Source organism: Drosophila hydei, unplaced genomic scaffold, assembly GCF_003285905.1.
Source record: "Drosophila hydei strain 15085-1641.00,03,60 unplaced genomic scaffold, DhydRS2 tig00008114-arrow-pilon, whole genome shotgun sequence".
Lineage (NCBI taxonomy): Eukaryota > Metazoa > Arthropoda > Insecta > Diptera > Drosophilidae > Drosophila > Drosophila hydei.
Genome location: NW_022045827.1, coordinates 7,423,895 through 7,448,860, shown reverse-complemented (window position 1 = coordinate 7,448,860; position 24,966 = coordinate 7,423,895). Strand labels below are relative to the sequence as shown.

Below are 24,966 nucleotides of genomic sequence, written 5' to 3'. Positions count from 1 at the left end.
TTATGTACACTCTACCAATTACTCTACACTATCCGAACTTCCCAACTGTACTATGTATTTGTATATGTGTAAATGTGTTTGTGCGTGTATACACCTACTTCAACTATCTGGCATGTCTGGCTTGGCTATGTAGTGGAGGAAACACCCAAAGAATCTGGTAATCCCTGTGTGCCCTCGCCCTGCGGACCCAACTCTAAGTGCGTCGATGTACGCGGTTCGCCTGCATGCTCCTGCCTGCCCGAATATCTCGGCCGGCCACCCAACTGCCGACCCGAATGCATGACTAGTCCCGATTGCCCAGCCAACCTAGCATGTGTTAACCAACGCTGTGCAAACCCATGTGTCGGTGCATGCGGCATACACTCACAGTGTACTGTTATTAAGCATAACCCGAACTGTCAATGCGAGCCTGGTTACACCGGAGATCCTTTCTCCGGCTGTACTATTATACACCAAAGTATAACAAATTTGACCTTTTTCTCAGACATATTTCTAACATCATTTTGCATATTTTCTTCTCCCCTACTCGATACATTCTATAGTGACCCAAACGGAAGCTCCACCTAATCCCTGCAATCCAAGTCCATGTGGTGCCAATGCTGTTTGTCGCGAACGCAATAACGCCGGCTCATGCTCCTGCCTGCCCGAGTACTTTGGTGATCCGTACAGTGGTTGCCGTCCGGAATGTGTTCAAAATCCAGACTGCGATCGTTCACGCGCTTGCATTAATAACAAGTGTCAGAACCCATGTCTTGGTGCCTGCGGCATCAATGCCGAATGTCGCGTATTGAATCATGCACCCAACTGTATGTGCTTTGATGGTTACACTGGCGATCCGCATCGTTCGTGCGCTCTTATTGAAGTCGTAACCCGTCGTCCCGAGAATCCATGCCAGCCCTCACCATGTGGACCCAATAGTCAGTGTCATGATACTAACAGCCATGCGGTCTGCAGCTGCCTGGAAGGTTATGTGGGAGCACCACCTAGTTGTAAGCCTGAATGTGTGGTCAGCTCAGAGTGTGCACAGAATCGGGCCTGTATCAATCAAAAATGCGCTAATCCCTGCAGCGGCGCTTGCGGAAACAATGCCAAATGCCAAGTGGTCAACCACAATCCGATCTGTAGTTGCGTGCCAGGCATGACGGGGGATCCAATCTCAGGATGTGTCGCAGATGTGGGCAAGACCACAGAGAACCCATGTGTGCCTTCACCTTGTGGTCCGAACTCGATTTGCCGTGAAATCGGAGAGCAAGCTGCTTGCTCCTGCCAGGCCAACTATATTGGACGCCCACCCAGCTGTCGACCAGAGTGTACCAACAACGACGAATGCCAAAATCATCTATCCTGCCAGCAGGAGCGCTGCATTGATCCGTGTCCAGGTTCGTGTGGCAGCAATGCAATTTGTCAGGTGGTGCAACACAATGCTGTTTGCTCCTGTGCCGACGGCTATGAGGGCGATCCTCTATTCGGCTGTCAGCTCATACCACCAGTAATCGACAAGCAACCACCCCCATCGCCATGCGAGCCCTCGCCCTGTGGTCCACACGCCGAGTGTCGGGAGCACAACGGTGCTGGAGCATGCTACTGCCATGATGGCTTCGAGGGTAATCCCTACGATGCTCAGCGAGGCTGCCGTCGTGAGTGTGAAACCAACGATGAGTGCAGCCCTGCACAGGCATGCGTACGCTTCAAATGCATTGATCCATGCGCAAATATGTGCGGTGAATTTGCCATCTGTACAGTAGATAACCATGTGCCCACCTGTGTTTGTCCGGAAGGCTACAGCGGAGATCCATTCTTTAGCTGTCGACCTGTGCCGGTTACCCCGCCACCACCTATGAATCCTTGTGTGCCATCGCCTTGCGGTCCTAACAGCAATTGTCGCAGCATTAACAACCAAGCTGTCTGCTCTTGCCAATCAGGATTTGTCAACCAACCGCCAAACTGCCGTCCCGAGTGTGTTGTCAGCGCAGAGTGCGCCACAGAGCATGCTTGCGTAAACAATAAGTGCGTCGATCCTTGCCAGCACACATGTGGCATTCGTGCCATCTGCAGCACCAAGAATCACAGTCCTATCTGCACATGTCCTCGTGGAATGACTGGCGATCCATTTGTGCAATGTACCAAGATACGTAAGTCCTTTGCTCAAAAATAATATCTTTTTTTAGAATCTAACCAGCATTTACCATTTACAGCGATTACACACGATGTGACCACGCCCGAGCCACCTGCACCTTCCTGCGTGCCCTCGCCCTGCGGCCCCAACTCGAAATGTCAAATTGTTGGTGGAAGCCCAGCTTGCTCCTGCCTGCCGGACTTCATTGGCGCACCACCCAGCTGCCGACCTCAGTGCGTACTGAACTCAGAGTGTGGCTCAACGGAGGCGTGTATTAATCAGAAGTGTCGGGATCCTTGCCCTGGCTCTTGCGGCTTTGAGGCCAAGTGTCATGTACTTAACCATCTGCCAATATGTAACTGCATCGATGGTTTCACTGGAGATCCGTTTGTGCGCTGCAGCAAGCTGCCAGAGGAAAAGGTTGTCGTACGACCCGATGACCCATGCAACCCCAATCCCTGTGGACCCAACGCTGACTGCTTTGCCGGTGAGTGTCGCTGCCAGAACAACTATCAAGGTAATGCCTACGAGGGTTGTCGTCCCGAATGCACACTGTCTGCCGACTGTTCACGGGATAAGGCGTGCATGCGCAACAAGTGTGTGGACCCCTGCCCGGGAACATGTGGAAACAATGCGATTTGCGAAGTTATGAATCACATACCTGTCTGCTCCTGTCAGCAAGGTTATGAAGGCGATCCGTTCACTAATTGCCGTCCGAAGCCGATTGAACCTGTGTCAGAGATCAAGGCCTGCTCACCCTCGCCATGCGGTGCCAACAGTCAGTGTCGCGATATTAATGGACATGCGGTGTGCTCGTGCCTGGAAGGCTTCATTGGAGCACCGCCACAATGTCGACCAGAATGTGTCGTTTCCAGCGAGTGCTCAGCATTGCAAGCATGTGTCAACAAAAAGTGCGTCGATCCCTGCGCTGGTGCCTGTGGTATTGAGGCGCGCTGTGAGGTCATCAATCATAGTCCCATATGTGGTTGTCCTCCAGGCACAACTGGTGATCCATTCAAGGGCTGCACCGAAATACCCATGCAAAAGGATGTTGATAAAGCGCAACCGCCCACCGATCCATGCGTGCCATCGCCCTGTGGACCCAACTCCATATGCAAAGCTGATGACAAGGGACCTGTCTGCCAATGTCTGCCAGAGTACTTCGGAGCTCCGCCTAACTGCCGAGTCGAATGTATCATCAATCCAGATTGTCCCTCAACACAGGCTTGCATAAACAACAAGTGCCGCGATCCCTGCCCAGGCTCCTGCGGAACAAATTCGGAATGCCGCGTTATTGGCCATTCTGTTTCGTGTTCATGTCCACCCGGATATGCTGGCAATGCCTTTGTACAGTGCGTGCAACAGCGCGAAGAACAGCCGAAGCCATGCGAGCCCTCGCCGTGTGGCGCCAATGCCGAATGCATTGAACGTAATGGCGCTGCCGCTTGCAAGTGTATTGACGAATATCAGGGTAATCCTTACGAAGGCTGTCGGCCAGAGTGTGTGCTTAGCTCGGACTGTTCCACGGATAAGGCTTGCATTAGGAACAAGTGTCAAGATCCTTGCCCGGGCATCTGCGGTTCCAATGCACAGTGCTATGCTATCAATCATGTGCCAAATTGCGTTTGCAATGATGGATATACTGGTGATCCGTTCTCCAATTGTCGTCGTGTTGAAATAACGCCACCCAAAACAGTTGCCGATCCATGCAGCCCATCGCCTTGTGGCCCTAACAGCAAGTGCCGTGTGGCCAATGGCTTGGCTGTATGCTCTTGCCTGGACACCTTTATTGGTGCACCGCCCAACTGCAAGCCGGAATGTACAGTGAATGCCGAATGCCCACAGAACAAGGCGTGTCATAAGTTCCGTTGCGCAAATCCATGTGCCGGCACTTGTGGCATTGATGCCAAATGTGAGGTGATCAACCACAATCCCATCTGCAGCTGTCCTCTAGACATGACTGGCGATCCGTTTTCGCGCTGCTATCCAGCACCTGAAGTTGTTTCGCCAAAGGATGCCCCCAAGAACCCATGCCAGCCTTCGCCTTGCGGCCTATATTCTGAGTGCCGTGTACGCGGTGATCAGGCATCCTGCTCTTGCTTGGCAAACTACATTGGAGCACCACCCAATTGCCGACCCGAGTGTGTTGTGAACACTGATTGTGCCTCAGATCGTGCCTGCATTGCAGAGAAGTGCCGCAATCCCTGTGAAGGATCCTGCGGTATTAACTCCGAGTGTCGCATACAGAATCATCTCGCTATATGTACGTGCCGCGGTAGCTTCACTGGGGATCCGTTCGTGCAATGTGTCGAAATTGTTGAGAAGACAACACAGCCACCGCCCACATCTCAGGATCCATGTGATCTGCAACCATGTGGCGCCAATGCCGAATGCAATAACGGTATCTGTAGCTGCCTTCCTGAATACCAGGGTGATCCCTACACCGGCTGCCGTCCAGAGTGCACGCTCAGCACAGATTGCTCGCCAAATAAGGCTTGTCTGAACAAAAAGTGTGTCGATCCGTGCCCCGGAACCTGTGGACAGAATGCACAATGTGATGTCTCCAACCATATACCTATCTGCAGCTGTTTGCAAGGCTACACGGGTGATCCGTTTGTCCATTGCCGACAAGAGACCCCGGTTGCCAAGGATCCTTGCCAACCAAATCCATGTGGACCGAACAGTTTATGCCACATCTCTGCCCAGGGCGCTGTCTGTGCATGCCAGCCTGGCATGTTGGGCTCACCACCCGCTTGCAAGCCCGAGTGCATTGTCAGCTCAGAATGTTCCCTGCAAACGGCCTGCATACAGAAAAAATGTGTGGATCCGTGCCCAGGAGCTTGCGGTCAGTTTGCACGCTGCCAAGTGATCAACCATAATCCGTCCTGCTCATGCAACACCGGCTACACGGGCGATCCGTTCACACGCTGCTACCAGGAAGAACGTAAGCCCACACCAGAAGTTCCCAGCCACCCTTGTGTACCATCACCATGTGGACCGAACTCAGAGTGCAAGGAACTCAACGGAAATCCAGCTTGCTCTTGTGCAGCAACATTTATTGGCACACCGCCCAACTGTCGTCCCGAGTGCACCATCAACCCAGAATGTTCACCAACTAAAGCGTGCATACGCCAGAAGTGTGCCGATCCTTGTGTGGGCGCCTGCGGCTTTAATGCTCGCTGCAATGTGGCCAATCATCAGCCCATATGCACCTGCGACGTGGGCTACACAGGAGATCCCTTCACCGGCTGTCAACAGGAACAAGGTAGGAACCCGATTTCGTTTATTACACACAATACACCAGTAGTTAGGTCAAGGCGTAAACTAGCTTGGTTAAGGTTGCTTAAATCAAAGTCCACTGCCCAACTCCTTGAACACCCGCCTAATAGACAAAGCTTTACTGAAGAATCACTGCAATTACACACGCATTGTTTACGCCTTGATAGGGAAATCTGAATGTGAAACTGAAATGCCTTAGAAATCGTGCCATATTATTTTATAATTATTATCAATTGCCCCTGATCTCAAGTTATATTTGTTTCCCCATGAAAAAATCAGTTTCACATTTTTTAAGTGCGCATTAGAAAAATTTACAAAATGTATAGTTTTGTTAATATTTAAGTGCAAATTTGTTTTCATTTTGCACTACTTTTTTATCATTCACATTCAACAAATCAACGCCAAACACTGTCAACTTTTTTAATGCGCTTTGTTTTCGAGATTTGTACACAATTCACACGAATTTATATTAAAAGTTTTGTTTATTGCACGCACAAGCACAATGCATTGCAAAATACGTGTTTCATATATATTCTACATTTTAATGTTTACCAACACTGAAGCGAAATGCAAATCTAACGTCGCACAATTCTGTACGAGTTGTCTGATTTGTTGCTGGCGGAGGAAGTGTTTGTGTGCGGCAGTAGTCAAAGCTTTTAATTAGTTTTAGTTTATATTTTTGACACTATATTATATTTGCTTTTAAACGCCTTTAACGCCTCAATACAATATGCAAACTTGCCACGCCTCTTGCCACACTATATTTAAGTAAACAGCCTCAACAAAATGCCTTGAGTTGACCTAACCCCCTGACCATGTTGTTTTTATGCTTTGGGAAGTAATATTTTGGCCCTGTTGTTTGAATTGAGTTCGGACCCATGAAATGCTTATACTTATACCCGTTTGTTTGACCCAATGCGTACAATATATGATTACTTAACCTTTGAATTCGATACCCTAACCTGCCAATGGAACAAAAAAACACAAAAACCCCCATTGAAATTGAGTACTGCGTTGTTTTCGCCCAAAATTTGTACCTCTTTTATACCTAAATTGTAACATCGGTTCGCCAAAGGATTATCAACAATTACCAAAGGCTACATGAAACTAAAAAGCGCTTATTGACTACTAGTAATTAGTTATTATACTAGGCTTAAGATCATAGACTTATAACTTTGTAGTGCCAAATATTTAATTCGTTTAACAAATGCAATAAATCGATCGATATAAGATGACACGAAACACTTGTTTTAATACCGCCACAAAACGTATGAAAACATTCTGCGCATATTACGTTATGCAACACTGCACAAAACACTGCGCACCGCACAATACGCCAATCACTGCAACGCACTGCGTTTAACAACACTAAAACCTAAAACAAACCGCGCAAAAGCTACTTTGCGACCAAATTCAAAATATATTAATTGGACCAACTCAACACTTAATCCGTGCTCTAATCCCACTGCCAAAAAAAACCAAACACCCAATTGGAATAATCAACTGCAATACAAATGCTTAAAACTAAAGCAAATGCCAGGTGTGTTTGTTCGTACTAAACCCGAAAAACAAAAGAACAGTTATTAAAGTTATTGCCAAACTCTCTTTTCTTCCCCCACTCTCTTACTCTTAACCATCTTACCCGAGTATAGAAAAAATAGTCTACGAACAGATCACACCATGTGAACCGAATCCATGTGGATCGAACGCCGTTTGCCGTGAGCGCAATGGCATTGGCTCTTGTCAATGCATGCCAGATTACTTCGGCGATCCCTACCAGTCGTGCCGACCAGAATGCGTGCGTAATTCTGACTGTCCATCGAATAAGGCATGTCAGCAGCAAAAGTGTCGCGATCCCTGCCCCGGCACATGTGGTACGAACGCCGATTGCCGAGTAACGACTCATATACCCACGTGCACATGTCGCAGCGGTTACACCGGTTATCCTTATCGTTACTGTCATGTGGAACCAGCTCAACGTAAGACCCAACCACCACAACAACAACCAACAACGACTACAAAATACCATTTACAGCTATACGGCAAGCCGAACCCACTCAGCCCTGTCAACCCTCGCCTTGTGGCCCCAATTCCCAATGCCGCGAGCTTAATGGCCAAGCGGTGTGCTCCTGTCTTGAACTCTACATCGGTTTGCCACCCAACTGTCGACCCGAGTGCGTATTGAGCACTGAATGTCCCACTGATAAAGCATGCATAAGTCAACGTTGTCAGGATCCTTGCCCGGGCACCTGCGGCATCAATGCCGAGTGCCGTGTGCGAAATCATAGTCCACTGTGTCAGTGTCGTCGAGGTTTTACGGGCGATGCCTTCACACGTTGCTATGCTATGCCACGTAAGCGACTTAGTTGCATTCGAAGTCGATTCCTTAATTGTAATATTGATTTCCTGAACTTAGCACCCGCCCCTGTCATTGAGCGAGTTGAACGCGATCCTTGCGTGCCCTCGCCGTGTGGTCTGAATAGTCAGTGCCGCAATGTGCAAGGAGTTCCATCGTGCACCTGTCTACAGGAATACATAGGCACGCCACCGAATTGCCGACCCGAATGCACTATCAGTGCCGAGTGCGCTTCGAACATGGCGTGTATTCGCGAAAAGTGTATAGATCCATGTCCAGGGTCTTGTGGATATGCTGCGGAATGTAATGTTGTCAATCACACACCGATATGTACTTGTCCTACAGGTTATACGGGTGATCCGTTTAGCAGTTGTCGCCTGGCGCCGCCAGAGCCAGTGTTAAGTGAGTTTCCGAAAAAAAAAACAAGGATCACATTTTCCTAATGGCTTATGATCTTTAGACGAATACGTTGATCGTTGTCAACCATCGCCGTGTGGTCCCAATGCACAATGCAGAGACGGTGTCTGCACATGTTTGCCCGAGTTCCATGGGGATCCCTATGCTGGTTGTCGCCCCGAATGCGTCCTCAATTCCGACTGCCCGCGAGACAAGGCCTGTCTACGCAGTAAATGTCTGAATCCGTGCCCGGGCACTTGTGGCGAGAATGCCATTTGCGACGTCATTAACCATATCCCCATGTGCAGGTGCCCCGATGGTACCGCAGGCAGCGCCTTTATACGCTGTACACCCGTGCCGAGTACGTCGACCTTGTTATTCTCAATTTTATGTTCGCTACTTATGACCGAAAATTATCTACAGAAATTGTTGTGGACACTAACCCTTGCCGCCCGTCGCCTTGTGGTCCAAATTCTCAATGCCGCGAAGTCAATCAGCAGGCCGTGTGTTCTTGTTTGCCAACCTTCATTGGCGCACCACCCACCTGTAGGCCAGAGTGTACCTCCAATGCCGAGTGTGCGCCTACCCAGGCGTGTCTCAATCAGCGTTGTGGTGACCCTTGTCCTGGCACTTGTGGAGTGGGCGCCAATTGTGCGGTTGTTAACCACAGTCCCTTCTGCACCTGTCCCGCACGCTTCACCGGAAATCCCTTTATACGTTGCCAACCACAAAGTAAGCGTACATGCGAAGTCAGGTTAACGAATCTTTTACAACAATAGCTTATCCCCAGTTGAACCAGTTCGTGATGTTCAGCCAATAGATCCATGCCGACCATCGCCCTGTGGCCCTTACTCTCAATGTCGTCCTATTGGAGAAGCGCCCGCCTGTTCCTGTCTCGAAACTTATATAGGGCGTCCACCAAATTGTCGACCGGAGTGTGTCACCAGCTCGGACTGTAGCAGTCAACTGGCTTGTATTAACCAGAAGTGTGTTGATCCATGCCCAGGACGCTGTGGCCCTAACGCTGACTGCCGCGTCGTCAGCCATGTGGTGCAATGCATCTGCCAGCAGGGCTTTACCGGTGATCCATTCATTCAATGCAGTCCAGAAATCGAACGAGATATCGAAGTGCGTACACCCTGCAGCCCGAGTCCATGTGGTGCCAATGCTATTTGTCGCGAACGAGACGGTGCTGGATCTTGTCAATGTCTGCCGGAATACTTTGGCAATCCCTACGACGGTTGTCGTCCCGAGTGTGTTCTTGACTCCGATTGTCCGTCGAATCGTGCCTGTCAACAGCAAAAGTGTCAGGATCCTTGTCCCGGCACCTGTGGTCGAAATGCCAACTGTCAAGTAGTCAATCATTTACCATCCTGTAATTGTCTACCTGGATTCATAGGCGATCCGTATCGTCTTTGTACGCGTCCTGCCGAACGTAAGCAACTCGTCGCCAGCTTATGAAAACCACAATTCTAATTATTAATTTTGCTGTAGCTATACGTAATGAATACACCAATCCGTGTGAGCCCACGCCGTGTGGTCCCAACTCACAGTGTCGCGTTACCAATGAACAGGCCGTCTGTTCGTGTCTGCCTCAGTTCATTGGTGCCCCACCAGCCTGCCGACCTGAGTGCACCATCTCATCGGAATGTGCTGCAGACAAGGCCTGTCTAAATCAAAAGTGTGTCGATCCCTGCGTGGCCAACACTTGTGGCAACAATGCGATATGTCGAGTACGCAACCACAGTCCCATCTGCAGTTGCATCAGTGGTTTCACTGGTGATGCCTTTACACAATGCTTTCCTATACCACGTAAGCCCAATGCTTCGCCGTAATGTGATCTTGACTCTACCTAAATCTATTCGTGTATGCTATAGCCCGGCCAATCGAGGTCCAACAAGAGCCTTTGCGTGACCCCTGCGTGCCGACACCCTGTGGCCCACACTCCGAATGTCGCAACATTAATGGAGTACCAGCGTGTTCCTGCCTAGCCACATTTATTGGTCAGGCGCCCAATTGTCGCCCAGAGTGTACCATTAATTCCGAGTGTCCCAGTCAGCAGGCATGCATTAATCAAAAATGTCGTGATCCCTGCCCAGGCGCCTGTGGATTAAATGCTGTTTGCAGTGTTATAAACCATACGCCGCTCTGTGCTTGCATTGACGGCTATATTGGAAATCCATTTACAAGCTGCAATCTTAGACCACCGCAACGTACGTTCTCAGCTGAAACCCCGAAAAGACTGCAAGAATGTTCACTATTTATACTTTTTACAGCAACTACACCTCCTGTTAGGGACGATCCTTGTAATCCATCACCATGTGGTGCCAATGCACAATGTAATGATGGCAAATGTACTTGCATAGCCGAATACCAGGGTGATCCATATGTGGGCTGCCGCCCAGAGTGTGTTCTCAACACAGACTGCCCACAGAATCGAGCTTGCATACGTAACAAATGCATCGATCCTTGCCCGGGCACCTGTGGTGTGAATGCGATTTGCGAGGTGAAGAATCATGTGCCCATCTGTCGCTGTCCCGACCAAATGTCAGGCAATGCATTCTTTGAATGCCGCCCAGTACCCGCACCACCGCCTCAGAATCCCTGCCAGCCATCACCGTGTGGACCCAATAGCCAGTGTCGCGTGGTGCAAGAAACCGCTGTCTGCTCGTGTCTGATTGACTATGTAGGCAGTCCGCCGCAATGTCGTCCGGAATGTGTCACCAATTCAGATTGTGCTGCGAATCAAGCTTGCCAGAACATGAAGTGCCGCGATCCTTGTCCCGGCACTTGCGGCTTCAATGCTCTATGCAATGTGGTGAACCACAGTCCTTTCTGCAGTTGCCCCGCTGGCATGTCAGGCAATCCTTTCGTGCGCTGTGAACAGATTAGTAAGCTATTTGATATTTTTAGCCACTTGCCAGGCGTACAATATGGATCTTTTACAGTAGTTCCCCAACGTGATGTCACGCCTCAGAATCCATGTCAGCCCTCGCCGTGTGGCCCCAACTCTGAGTGCCGTGTCTCAGGTGATTCGCCATCCTGCTCTTGTCTGCCCGAATTTTTGGGCTCTCCACCGAATTGCCGACCAGAATGCATATCTAACTCAGAGTGTGCCACCAACCAGGCCTGCGTTAATCAGAAATGCGTGGATCCATGTCCAGGACTTTGTGGTCTCAATGCGAACTGCCGTGTTTTCAGCCACACAGCCATGTGCTTGTGTGATAGCGGCTTCACGGGTGATCCATTTGCCCAATGCAGTCCCATAAGAGAGACACAGATCGAGCGGATACAGCCCTGCAATCCAAGTCCATGCGGCGTCAATGCCAAGTGTGAAGAACGGGGCGGTGCTGGCTCTTGCCAGTGCCTTCCTGAATACTTTGGCAATCCTTACGAAGGCTGCCGACCGGAGTGCGTAGCCAACTCAGATTGTCCTTCAAATAGAGCTTGTCAGCAGCAGAAATGCCGCGATCCCTGCCCTGGCACATGCGGGCAGAATGCCGAGTGCCAAGTTATTAATCATTTGGCCACGTGCAATTGTCTGAATGGCTACACTGGAGATCCTTATAGTATTTGCCGTATAGTTGAAAACGAACCACGTAAGCGTACCCTGTTAAACCTCGCAACGGAGCCGAATGCTTATACAACATTTCTTATAGCCGAACGTATCTATGTGAATCCTTGTCAACCATCGCCTTGCGGGCCGAATTCGCGCTGTCGCGAAGTTAACGAGCAGGCGGTCTGCTCCTGTCTAACTGAGTTTATAGGCAGTCCACCCGCTTGTCGGCCCGAGTGTACCAGTAGCTCCGAGTGTGCTGCTGACAAGGCTTGTGTGAATCGCAAATGCGTTGACCCTTGCCCCAATGTCTGTGGCCAACAGGCCGAGTGCCGCGTACGCAACCACAGTCCCATCTGCACTTGCTTAAATGGATTCACAGGCGACGCTTTTACACGTTGCTATAAATTGCCTCGTAAGCCTATGAATATGACTTCAGAGTACCCAATTCTAACGGATACTTTCAAAACATTTTTAGGTCCGCCTATTGTGACAGTTAAACAAGAACCGCTAGATCCTTGTGTTCCATCGCCTTGTGGCGCCAACTCACAATGTCGCGATAATTATGGAACACCATCGTGTTCCTGCCTGCCCAATTATCTCGGCACTCCACCGAACTGCCGACCAGAATGCTCTATCAATGCCGAATGTCCGAGTCATCAGGCATGCATCAATCAAAAGTGTCGCGATCCTTGCCCCGGTTCCTGTGGCCTCAACACACAGTGCAACGTTATAAATCACACACCAATTTGTAGTTGTCTAGTGGGATATATCGGTGATCCCTTCGTTGTGTGTAATCCTGAGCCACCACAAAAAAGTAAGAAATTTGTCAGATTCAATTCAATAGCAGAAAATGTAATACTCAGCTTATCCGTCAGTTGAAGCACCGCCAGTACCTCAGGATCCATGCAACCCTTCGCCATGTGGTGCCAATGCCCAATGTCACAATGGTCAATGCACCTGTATTCCCGAATACCAAGGAGATCCTTTCGTTGGCTGTCGCCCAGAATGTGTACTGCACACGGACTGCGCCCGCAATCTGGCTTGTGTGCGTCATAAGTGCGTGGATCCATGTCCCGGCACTTGTGCGTCCACGGCTATTTGCGAGGTGCTCAATCACATACCCAACTGCCGTTGCCCCGATGGCATGGAAGGCAACGCGTTTGTCGGCTGCAACCCAGTGCAACGTAAGCAATCCCCAGCAAAGCCTATCCATTTCGCTTATACCGCGTGTAACCTTTTTCTAGAACTCGACGTCGTTCAGAACCCTTGCCAGCCAACACCTTGCGGACCAAACTCCCAATGTCGCGTGATAAATCAACAGGCCATCTGTTCTTGCATTATGAGTTTTATTGGTAGTCCGCCTTTCTGTCGACCTGAATGCACATCGAACTCGGAATGCCCACTGAATTTGGCTTGTCTCAATCAGAAGTGCAGTGACCCTTGTCCCGGCGTCTGTGGTCGCAATGCCCAGTGCCATGTGACAAACCACAGTCCATTCTGCCGTTGCCTGGATCGCCACACGGGCAATCCATTTGTAAGCTGCCAGCCGATTATCGAGCCCCCAACGCCCCCACCACGCCAAGCTTGCCAGCCATCACCTTGTGGACCTTTCGCCGAATGCCGTGAGATAAACGAGACACCTTCTTGCACTTGCCTGCCAAACTACATTGGCACACCACCAAACTGTCGACCAGAGTGTGTTACTAGCTCGGAGTGTCCAACGCATCAAGCTTGCATACAACAAAAGTGTCGCGATCCATGCCCTGGTCTATGTGGGCAAGCAGCTGTTTGCCGAGTACTTTCACATACGCCGAGCTGTTACTGTCCCGACAATCTAGAGGGTGATCCCTTCGTGCAGTGTGTGGAAAGAAAAATTCCGCAATTGGATCAGTTGGATCCATGCAATCCTAGTCCATGCGGTGTAAATGCTCGATGCACAGCCCGACAGGATGCTGGCTCATGTCAATGTCTGATGGGCTACTTTGGAAATCCGTACGAAGGATGCCGACCAGAATGTGTGCTCGACTCCGATTGTCCTTCGAACCGTGCTTGCCAGCAACAAAAGTGTCAAGATCCCTGCCCCGGCACCTGTGGCCCGAATGCAGTATGCAATGTGCTCAATCATGTGCCCAGCTGCAGCTGCCTAACTGGCTACAGTGGCGACCCATACCGCCTCTGTCAACAGGAACGGCAACGTAAGACAACAAATCATGCCTCAATTGGAACAATATTCTATATCAAAATACTTTGAATCTATAGCGATCAAGCAATATGTGAATCCGTGTCAGCCCTCACCTTGTGGCCCCAATTCTCAGTGTCGGGAAAGCAATGAACAGGCTGTTTGCTCATGCTTGCCCGAGTATGTGGGTGCACCACCAGCCTGTCGACCTGAGTGCACCATTTCGTCAGAGTGTGCAGCAGACAAGGCCTGTGTGGCCAAGAAGTGTGTTGATCCCTGTCCGGGCACTTGTGGTGATCAAGCTTTATGCCGTGTAGTTAACCATAGTCCAATTTGTTCATGTCGCACTGGTTATACGGGTGATGCTTTCTACCGCTGTCTACCCATACCTCGTAAGTGCTGCGATTGCCTCCAAATACATCATTCTAATCATTCCATTCCGGATGTAGCCGCACCGCCTACTACAATTGTGCAAAAGCAACCGATTGACCCTTGTGTGCCCTCGCCTTGCGGCTCTTACGCTGAGTGCCGTCCTCATGGTGAAGCACCATCCTGCTCCTGTTTGGCAGGTTATTTGGGAGTACCCCCCAACTGCCGTCCAGAGTGTCGAATCAACTCCGACTGCCCCAGCAGTCGAGCCTGCATAAACGAAAAGTGTCTCGATCCCTGCCCAGGCTCTTGTGGCTTCGGTGCCATTTGCAATGTCATAAATCATACACCCAGCTGCACTTGTCCAGCTGGCTATACCGGTGACTCATTTACCCATTGTCAGCCGGAACCACCACCGAAACGTAAGCTAGGCACTGAGAAAACAATATCAAGCAACTTCCTAATTGTTCGATTTGTAGCTGTAGAAGCCGACGATCCTTGCAATCCTTCGCCCTGTGGTCCAAATGCTGTATGCAATGCCGGTGTCTGCACCTGTCTGCCAGAGTATCAAGGCGATCCTAACAGCGGTTGTCGTCCCGAATGTCTTACTAGCTCGGATTGCCCGCGAGATCGAGCATGCGCTCTTCACAAGTGTTTCGATCCCTGCCCAGGCACATGTGCCCCGAATGCGCTGTGCACCGTGCTTAATCATATACCGATGTGTACATGTCCTGAAGGTTATGCAGGCAATGCTTTCCTTCAGTGTCACCCAATACCACGTAAATATCCTGCTGCCCCCAATTGTCCACGTAGAGCCGAGACTTCTATGCATTCTTCACTTTCCAGCACCTGCCATTGTACAACCCTGTCAACCTTCGCCCTGTGGACCGAACTCACAATGCCGAGAGGCGAATCAGCAAGCTGTCTGCTCTTGTGTGCCAGGCTATATTGGCACACCACCACTTTGTCGTCCAGAGTGCACCAGCAATTCGGAATGTGCTGCCCAGCTAGCCTGTGTGAATCAAAAGTGTGTTGATCCCTGCCCCGGTGCTTGTGGTCGCAGTGCCCAGTGTAGTGTAGTCAATCACAATCCGTTCTGTACCTGTTTGCCTCATTACACGGGTAATCCGTTTGTGGGCTGCCAGTTAATTGTTGAGCCTCCTCAACGAGACATTGAGCCCCAAGATCCATGTCGTCCATCTCCTTGTGGCGCCAACGCCGAGTGCCGCGCCATTGGGGAGACACCGTCCTGCACGTGCCTAGCTGAATATGTAGGCTCGCCACCTTACTGCAAGCCGGAATGCGTTGCAAACTCCGAATGTCCAAGCAATCGTGCGTGTATAAATCAAAAATGTCGCGACCCCTGTCCTGGTCTTTGTGGAGCCAATGCTCTTTGCCGAGTTGTCTCACATACGCCTATGTGCATCTGTGACGTTGGACTAACGGGCGATCCATTTACGCAATGCCAGCCAATAGAAAAGGATGTGGAAATTATAAATCCCTGTCAGCCATCGCCTTGCGGCTCCAATGCCGAGTGTATACAGCGCAATGGTGCCGGAGCCTGTCAATGTCTGCCCGATTTCTATGGCAATCCCTACGAGGGATGTCGCCCGGAGTGTATACTTAACTCGGATTGCCCATCGAATCGCGCGTGTCAGCAACAAAAGTGCCGTGATCCCTGTCCCGGCAGCTGCGGACAAAATGCTGAATGCAGTGTTGTGAACCACACGCCCATGTGCTCCTGCTTCGCGGGATATGTTGGAGATCCTTACCGCTACTGTAACCAGCCAGCAGAACGTAAGCTAGTGCCAATTTATTATGTAGATTCGTCTAACCAGCTCGTAGTAGCATTGTAGTTACTAATTGAAAACATCCTTATCTATTTGCCTAACCCAACCGCTAGCAATTGATAACGACTATGTAAACCCATGTTTGCCCTCGCCCTGCGGCTCGAATGCCCAATGTCGCGAGGTTCAGGGACAAGGTGTCTGTTCCTGCCTGCCTGAATTTAAGGGAGTGCCCCCGAATTGTCGACCCGAATGTACCTCTAGCGCTGAGTGCTTATCTACCCAGGCATGCATCAATCGCAAGTGTGTTGATCCATGCCCGGGCGTTTGCGGCCAACAGGCGATATGTCAAGTGCGCAACCACAGCCCCATTTGTATGTGTCCTGCGGGCCTAATGGGCGATCCATTTGTTCGCTGCCTTCCCCGACCAACACGTAAGAAATGTATGTGTATAAATTATGAGTTGATGTAACGTGTCTTTGTGTTAAAATTAGCGCCACCACCACTTCGAGATGTGGTACCCTATCGCGATCCCTGCGTACCTTCGCCATGTGGCCTCTATGCTACGTGCCGTAATCAACATGATCAAGCGATCTGCGCTTGTCAGGCTAACTATTACGGCACCCCGCCCCATTGTCGACCCGAATGTACCATCAATGCAGACTGCGCCAGTCATCTGGCTTGCATTGGTGAGCAGTGTCGCGATCCATGTCCAGGAGCTTGCGGCCAGCACACAGAATGTCGTGTGATTAATCACACGCCCAACTGTGTTTGCCTGCATGGCTACGTGGGCGATGCCTTTGTGGCTTGCCATCCTGCACCACGTAAGCTACGCGGAAAAGACTTTAACCCTCAGAGTAGATCAATACCTTACACCTTCCTTACAGCGCCCCCTGTTTATAATGAACCCAGAGATCCCTGCAATCCCAGTCCATGCGGCAGCAATGCTATCTGCTCGGGAGATGGACAATGTACGTGCATTGCAGAATATCAGGGCGACCCCTATATCGCGTGTCGTCCAGAATGCGTTTTGAGCGCTGAGTGTCCTCGAAATCTCGCCTGCGTTCGACAAAAGTGTGTTGATCCCTGCCCAGGCACCTGTGGACATGGCGCCATTTGTCAAGTTGTCAATCACATTGCCATGTGCCACTGTCCAGTGGAAATGACTGGCAACGCCTTTATTCAGTGCAGTCCCGTACAAAGTAGGTTCAACAACAGTCACTGATTAATTAAGAAAATAACTAATCTAGTCAAATCACGCTGCAGTTCCCGTCTATCAGAATCCTTGCCAGCCGTCACCTTGTGGCGCAAACGCCGAGTGCCGCGAACGGCAGGGTCAGGCTATTTGTAGTTGCTTAGCAAACTATTACGGTGTGCCACCATCTTGTCGCCCGGAGTGCACCGTCAACTATGACTGCGCACCTAGCCTGGCTTGCCAGAACCAACGATGTGTCGATCCATGTCCTGGCGCCTGTGGTGCTTATGCAGAATGCCGGGCAGTCAGTCACAGTCCCTTCTGTAGTTGTCAGCCTGGCTACACGGGCAACCCGTTCGTTCAGTGCCACAGAATTAGTAAGTTTTCACTGTACAACAAGATGATGCATATAACTCATGTAACTGATAAAACTACAGTTGAACCATTGCGAGAAATAACATCGCAGGATCCACGCCAACCGTCCCCTTGTGGTCCAAATAGCGAATGCCGTCGCAATGGCGATACACCGTCCTGTTCGTGCTTAGAGAACTTCTTTGGAACCCCACCCAACTGCAGACCCGAGTGCTTGTCCAACTCTGATTGCGCTTCATCGCAGATTTGCAGGAACAATCGTTGCACGGATCCTTGTCCCGGTCTTTGCGGCCGCAATGCTGAGTGTCATGTGCATAGTCATAGCGCCATGTGCTTCTGTCAATCAGGCTATACCGGCGATCCATTCGTTCTATGCACACAAATTCAATACGAGCCGCCTGAAGTGGTCCAACCCTGTAATCCCAATCCTTGCGGCACATTTGCCGAATGCCGTCAACGCAATGGCATTGGCTCCTGCCAGTGCTTGCCCGACTACTTTGGAAATCCCTACGAAGCTTGCCGCCCAGAGTGTGTGCTTGACTCCGATTGCCCATCCAATAGAGCTTGCGTCAATCAAAAGTGCCGCGATCCCTGCCCCGGAACCTGTGGCTACAACGCCGAATGCTACGTTCGTAACCATTTGCCGACTTGCAATTGTCTCAACAACTATGTGGGTGATCCATATCGGTACTGCAGCCTTGCAGAGAAACGTAAGCAACTTGTTGGCTGAGCTTTCAGTACCCTTAGATTACATTGCAATTTTTATTCAGCCATACGCGAGTATATCAATCCCTGCCAACCCTCACCCTGCGGTCCCAACAGTCAGTGCAAAGAGCTCAATGAGCAGGCTGTCTGCTCGTGTCTACCCGAGTATGTGGGCAGCCCACCTGGCTGTCGCCCTGAGTGTACACTTTCATCAGAATGTAGCTTTGACAAAGCTTGCGTACAGCACAAATGTGTTGATCCGTGTCCAGGGGCATGCGGCAGCAATGCACAGTGTCATGCCACAAATCATGCTCCGCTGTGCACATGCCACTCTGGATATACTGGAGATCCGTTTACTCGTTGCTATCCCATACCTCGTAAGTCACTTTATGTCAACGCATTGAGCCCCATCCACTGACCCACTTATATGGTAACTTACCTTAGCGCCGCCCACTCAGCTGCTACATGAGCCTGTGCGCGATCCTTGCCTGCCGTCGCCCTGTGGAGCTAATGCTCAGTGTCGGCAGTCAAGTGGTCAAGCCATCTGTAGCTGCTTGGCTGGTTACTTTGGGGCACCGCCGAGCTGTCGACCTGAATGTACGCAGAGTGCAGAATGTTTGCCCAGCTTGGCCTGCATAAACCAACGCTGCGTGGATCCTTGCCCTGGCTCCTGTGCTTACAATGCAGTTTGTACTGTGCGCAATCATGTGCCCAGCTGCCAGTGTCCCGCCGGATACATAGGTGATCCATTTACCTTCTGTCAGCTTGATCCACGTAAGAATAACAGCACAGGTCTTAAGTCCTTCATTGTCAACAATTTCGCCATTTTGTCAATAGCCAAACCCATCGTTCCCGACGATCCCTGCAATCCATCGCCCTGTGGAGCTAATGCCCAATGCCAAAACGGCCAATGCACATGCTTAGACGAGTATCAAGGCGATCCCTATAGGGGTTGCCGACCAGAGTGCGTGCTTAATGCCGACTGTCCGCGTGATCGTGCTTGCGTTCGCAACAAATGCATCAATCCCTGTCCAGGAACTTGTGCACCCAATGCCATTTGCGACGTACTTAATCATATAGCAATGTGTCGCTGTCCCGACGGAATGATTGGCAATGCGTTCATTCAGTGTGAGGCACCGCCTGTTCAACATCAGCCGCCTATAAATCCTTGTGCACCCTCGCCATGTGGCCCTAACAGTCGTTGCCGTGTTTTCAACGACAACGCCGTCTGCACCTGCATTGAGGATTATGTAGGCACCCCACCTAACTGTCGTCCGGAATGTACACGGAATTCGGACTGCTTGCTCAGTTTGGCGTGCCAGCAACAACACTGCATTGATCCCTGCCCAGGCACATGTGGCTATAATGCAGTCTGCCATGTGGTCAATCATGCACCCATTTGTAGTTGTGCTTTGCGACACATTGGCAATCCTTTCCTAGGCTGCTCGCCAATACCGCCACAGCGCGATGTCGTTCCTGTAAAGCAGCCCTGTCAGCCGTCACCTTGTGGCCCGTACGCCGAATGCCGTGCAGTGGGTGATCAGGCTCAATGTAGCTGCCTATCCAACTACATTGGACAACCGCCGAATTGTCGACCGGAGTGCGTCACCAACTCGGAATGCAGCTTTGATAAGGCGTGCGTCAATCAGAAATGTGTGAATCCATGTCCAGGCTCCTGTGGCTCGAATGCTGTCTGTCATGTGCTCAGCCATGTAGCCATGTGCTACTGTTCTCCTGGATATACGGGCGATCCCTTCACCAATTGTCGCCAGGAGCCCATTACTCAACTAGAGGAGCGCACACAGCCTTGTTATCCCAATCCGTGCGGTGCCAATGCGGTATGTCGTCAGGAGGGAAATGCTGGATCTTGTCAATGCCGACCCGACTACCATGGCAATCCATACGAGGCTTGTCGACCCGAGTGCGTCACTAATAGTGACTGTCCGTCGGACAAGTCCTGTCAGCAATTAAAATGTCGCGATCCTTGTCCGGGTGTGTGCGGCTTAAATGCCGTTTGTCGCGTCCTTAACCATCTGCCCACATGCCATTGCCTAAGCAATTACGTTGGTGATCCTTATCGTTATTGTCAGCTCCCCGAGAAACGTGAGTGTACAGCAGAAAATGTGAAAATCATATATGGATCCTAAACAAAGTCCTCTTGTTATTTAGCAATTTTGAAAGAGTATGTAAATCCCTGTCAACCCTCACCCTGTGGTTCCAATTCCCAGTGCCTTGAAAAGAACGAACAGGCTATTTGCTCCTGTTTGGCAGAATATGTGGGCACACCTCCCAACTGTCGGCCCGAATGTGTTACCAGTGGCGAGTGTCCTTCGAACAAGGCCTGCATTAATCAAAAGTGCCAAGACCCATGTCCTGGTGTTTGCGGTACAAACGCCGACTGTCGCGTTTACCATCATGCACCAATTTGCAGCTGCCGTCAAGGCTATCAAGGTGATGCGTTCACACGCTGCTACCCCGTGCCACGTAAGACCTTTTGGGTTAGCTATGTAAGCTCCACATTTCACATTTACTTACCCTGTTTACAGCCCCATCCCCTGTTCAGTTGGATACATATAAGAATCCCTGTATTCCATCGCCATGCGGTCAAAATGCAGAGTGTCGCGATAGTCATGGCCAGGCAATTTGCAGTTGCTTACGCAACTATTTTGGTAGCCCACCCAACTGTCGACCCGAGTGTAGCATCAACGCGGATTGTGCCGCTCATCTGGCCTGTCAACAGCAGCGTTGCCGTGATCCATGTCCCGGAGCATGCGGCTTCAACGCGCAGTGCGTCGTCATTAATCACACACCTGTGTGTCAGTGTGCACCAGGATTAACTGGCAATCCATTTGCCTCGTGTCAAGCACCAGCACCAAAACCGCCTGTGCTGGCTGATGATCCCTGCCTGCATGTACAGTGCGGTGCCAATGCTATTTGTCGCCAGGGACAGTGCAGCTGTCTACCCGAATTCCATGGCAACCCAACGATTGGATGTCGCCCTGAGTGCATATTGAACACAGAATGCGCCCAAAATCTTGCATGCGTACGCCAGAAATGTATCGATCCCTGTCCAGGCACATGTAGCTCAACTGCCATTTGTGAGGTGCACAACCATGTGGCCATGTGTCACTGTCCAGCTGGAATGACGGGAAATGCTTTTGTACAGTGCTCACCGATGCCGCCGCCGCCGCCAATTGTAATTTCTGATCCCTGCCAACCATCGCCCTGCGGCGCTAATGCGCAATGTCGTAACGTCAATGGACAAGCCATTTGCTCTTGCCTGCCTCAATTCGTGGGTGTGCCGCCGTCTTGCCGTCCTGAATGTGTCAGCAACGCAGAGTGCCCGCTGCACTTGGCTTGCCTGCAGCAACGTTGCAGAGACCCTTGTCCGGGTGCATGCGGCCAGAACGCTGAGTGCCGAGTGCTTAACCACAGTCCAATCTGTCGTTGCATACATTCTTACCTGGGCAATCCCTTCATTGAATGCCATCCGCAGCCGCCACAGCCGCCAATTCAACACGATGTGATTGATCCCTGCAGGCCGTCGCCCTGTGGACCCAATTCTGAATGCCGCAACGTTGGCAGCAACGCCCAGTGCAGCTGTCTTGTTGGATTTATTGGTACCCCGCCGAACTGTCGACCAGAATGCGTCAGCAACGCTGACTGCCCAACAAATCTGGCTTGCTTTAATCAAAAGTGCCGAGATCCTTGTCCGGGTGTTTGTGGCAGCAACGCCGAATGCTATGTCATTAATCATACACCCACGTGCAACTGCATACGTGGACACACTGGTAATCCCTTCGTTGGCTGCGACGTACAGCGTGATGTGATCGAACCACTGACACCTTGTGTACCCAGTCCCTGTGGCTCAAATGCGATCTGTACCGAGTTGAATGGCGCTGGAGCATGTCAGTGCTTACCAGAATTTTATGGAAATCCGTATGTCGGCTGCCGACCGGAATGTGTCCTGAATTCAGATTGTCCCAGTCAGCTGGCGTGTCTTAATCAGCACTGCCGCGATCCTTGCGCGGGTATCTGTGGTCCCAATGCCATCTGCCACATGCGTCATCATCTGCCGCAGTGCAATTGTCTCAATGGCTACGAGGGCAATCCTTATAGCTACTGCAGTGTCATAACTGAACGTAAGCAACTTAACTATAGAATATCTTCAACTCCGCGTATTTACCCAATCACTTTACAAATAGCCTTGCGAGAACCTGTCCCACTTAATCCCTGTCAGCCCTCGCCATGTGGACCCAACTCAAAATGCCATGAGGCCAATCAACAGGCCGTTTGCAGTTGCCTACCGGACTTTGTTGGCACACCACCAGCCTGTCGACCCGAGTGTACCATTTCTAGCGAGTGTTCCCTTGACAAGACCTGTAGCAATCAACACTGTGTTGATCCCTGCCCGGGCGTCTGTGGCCGCAATGCCGTATGTCGCGCTATCAATCACAGTCCCCATTGCAGCTGCTTGCCAGGTTTTACGGGCGATGCATTCACCGACTGTCGAAATATACGTAAGATGGTGTCCCCAGTTCCAGATAATTATCCAGATATCCTAACCAAACAACTTTCAGCGCCCGCTATCAGCTATGACTATCCCAAGAATCCCATTCGCGATCCCTGTGTTCCGTCCCCCTGCGGCACTTTTGGACAGTGCCATGCCGAACGCGGTCAAGCCGTGTGTCGTTGCTTGCCCAATTATTATGGTGCCCCGCCCAACTGCCAGCCTGAATGTGTCATAAACAGCGATTGCGCTTCGCATCTGTCCTGCATGAGTGAAAAGTGTCGCGATCCTTGCCCCGGCTCCTGTGGTTTCGCTGCCCAATGCAGCGTCATCAATCATATGCCCATTTGCAGATGTCCCGTTGGCTATCAAGGAAATCCTTTCATTAGCTGTACACCAATACCAGCTTCATATGAACCACCGCCACGCGATGCCTGCAATCCTTCGCCCTGTGGCTCAAACGCCGTTTGTAACAATGGCCAATGCTCGTGTCTTGCCGACTTCTATGGCAATGCCTACATAGGCTGCCGCCCCGAATGTGTTCTTAACTCGGACTGTGCACGCGACAAGGCCTGCCAGGCCAGTAAATGTGTTGATCCCTGCCCCGGTGCATGTGGTGTGGGTGCCATTTGCGAAGTCCACAACCATGTGCCAATGTGCCACTGTCCGCCGGGCACATCCGGCAATGCATTTGTGCAGTGTGCCTTAGTCCAACGTAGGTTTTATATTGTCATCTCTCCAAAAATTTGCAGCTGCCTAATGTATATTTCACAATTTAGCTGATCCAATCGTGCCCGCTAACCCATGCCGCCCAACACCCTGTGGCAGCAATTCGCAATGCCGTGTGTCAAATGAGCAGGCCGTGTGTTCCTGCCTGCCAGACTTTTATGGCACACCCCCGCACTGTCGACCCGAATGTACCATCAATTCGGACTGCGCGCCCCATTTGGCTTGCCAAAATCAACATTGCCGTGATCCCTGCCCTGGAGCCTGTGGTCAAAATGCGCTCTGCCAGGTTATCCGTCACACGCCGCATTGCAGTTGTCCGACGGGATACACGGGCAACGCGTTTGCCTTGTGCCAACGACTACCGCCACCTCCAATTGTGCAACGAGAACCAGTCAATCCCTGCCAGCCGTCACCGTGCGGTGCCAATGCAGTGTGCACGCCTTCAGCAGATGGCAGCCAAGCGCAGTGCAAGTGTGTGGAGAACTTCATTGGAACCCCGCCCAATTGCAGGCCTGAATGTGTTACATCAGCGGAGTGCTCCAACCAATTGGCATGCATTGGACAAAAGTGTCGCGATCCTTGTCCTGGTGTCTGCGGCCAGGCTGCAACATGTCAAGTGATTAGCCATGTTCCATCTTGCATTTGCATAGCCGATTATATTGGAGATCCATTCACAAAATGCTATCCACGTCCGCATCTGGAACTGGACCAAATTAATCCGTGTACTCCAAGTCCTTGCGGCAGCAATGCTATCTGCACAGAGCAGGGCAGAGTTGGTGCCTGTCAATGCCTGCCAAATTATTATGGAAATCCCTATGAAGGCTGTCGACCCGAATGTGTCCTGAACTCCGACTGCTCTAGCCATCTGGCCTGCCTTAATCAACATTGCCGTGATCCCTGTCCCGGCAGCTGTGCGCCCAACGCCCAGTGTCAAGTCGTCAACCATGTTCCCCTCTGCAGCTGCTATCCTAACTATGTTGGTGATCCATATCGCCATTGCCAACTGCGTCAGGCAGAACGTAAGCATTCCCACCAACCGATGTCAGAAATTTGCACTAACCCATTGAACAACGTATTACTTGCACCCATTTGCACCTACCCCACAGCCATCAAAGTGATTTACGTGAATCCCTGTGAACCCTCGCCCTGCGGTCCTAATGCTCAATGCAAGGAATTGCAGGGTAATGCAATTTGTAATTGTCTGCCAGATTATTATGGTACGCCTCCCAGCTGTCGGCCCGAATGCACAACGAATTCTGAGTGTCCCACTGACAAGGCCTGTATCAATCAGAAATGTCAAGATCCCTGTCCTGGCGTATGTGGCTACAATGCTATCTGTGAAGCCGTACATCACCGGGCCCATTGCTCCTGCGTCTCAGGCCATACTGGCAATGCATTTGTGCGTTGTTTGCCA

General features: G+C 50.9%; 1 protein-coding gene across 4 annotated transcripts in view; it reads left to right on the top strand.

The window, feature by feature from the left end:
* LOC111601174 overlaps positions 1-24,966 on the top strand; it is a 115,817-nt gene that overhangs the window by 73,136 nt on the left and 17,715 nt on the right. For 2 of the 4 annotated variants that reach the window (XM_030224439.1, XM_030224438.1), the window contains 3 exons: positions 134-457; positions 543-2,132; positions 2,196-5,381. In XM_030224439.1, coding sequence (XP_030080299.1) covers positions 134-457; positions 543-2,132; positions 2,196-5,381 — 5,100 coding nt within the window. Of the gene's footprint in view, positions 1-133; positions 458-542; positions 2,133-2,195; positions 5,382-7,047; positions 7,375-7,430; positions 7,749-7,811; positions 8,154-8,211; positions 8,509-8,570; positions 8,880-8,937; positions 9,583-9,641; positions 9,960-10,024; positions 11,039-11,095; positions 11,747-11,806; positions 12,119-12,181; positions 12,521-12,581; positions 12,891-12,950; positions 13,902-13,965; positions 14,278-14,334; positions 14,677-14,733; positions 15,034-15,100; positions 16,052-16,157; positions 16,476-16,535; positions 17,244-17,307; positions 17,614-17,673; positions 18,319-18,378; positions 18,691-18,757; positions 19,088-19,150; positions 20,417-20,482; positions 20,798-20,859; positions 22,456-22,518; positions 22,834-22,893; positions 23,539-23,602; positions 24,572-24,966 lie in introns of all 4 variants that reach the window. The other 2 variants (XM_030224436.1, XM_030224437.1) reach the window with 2 other exon arrangements.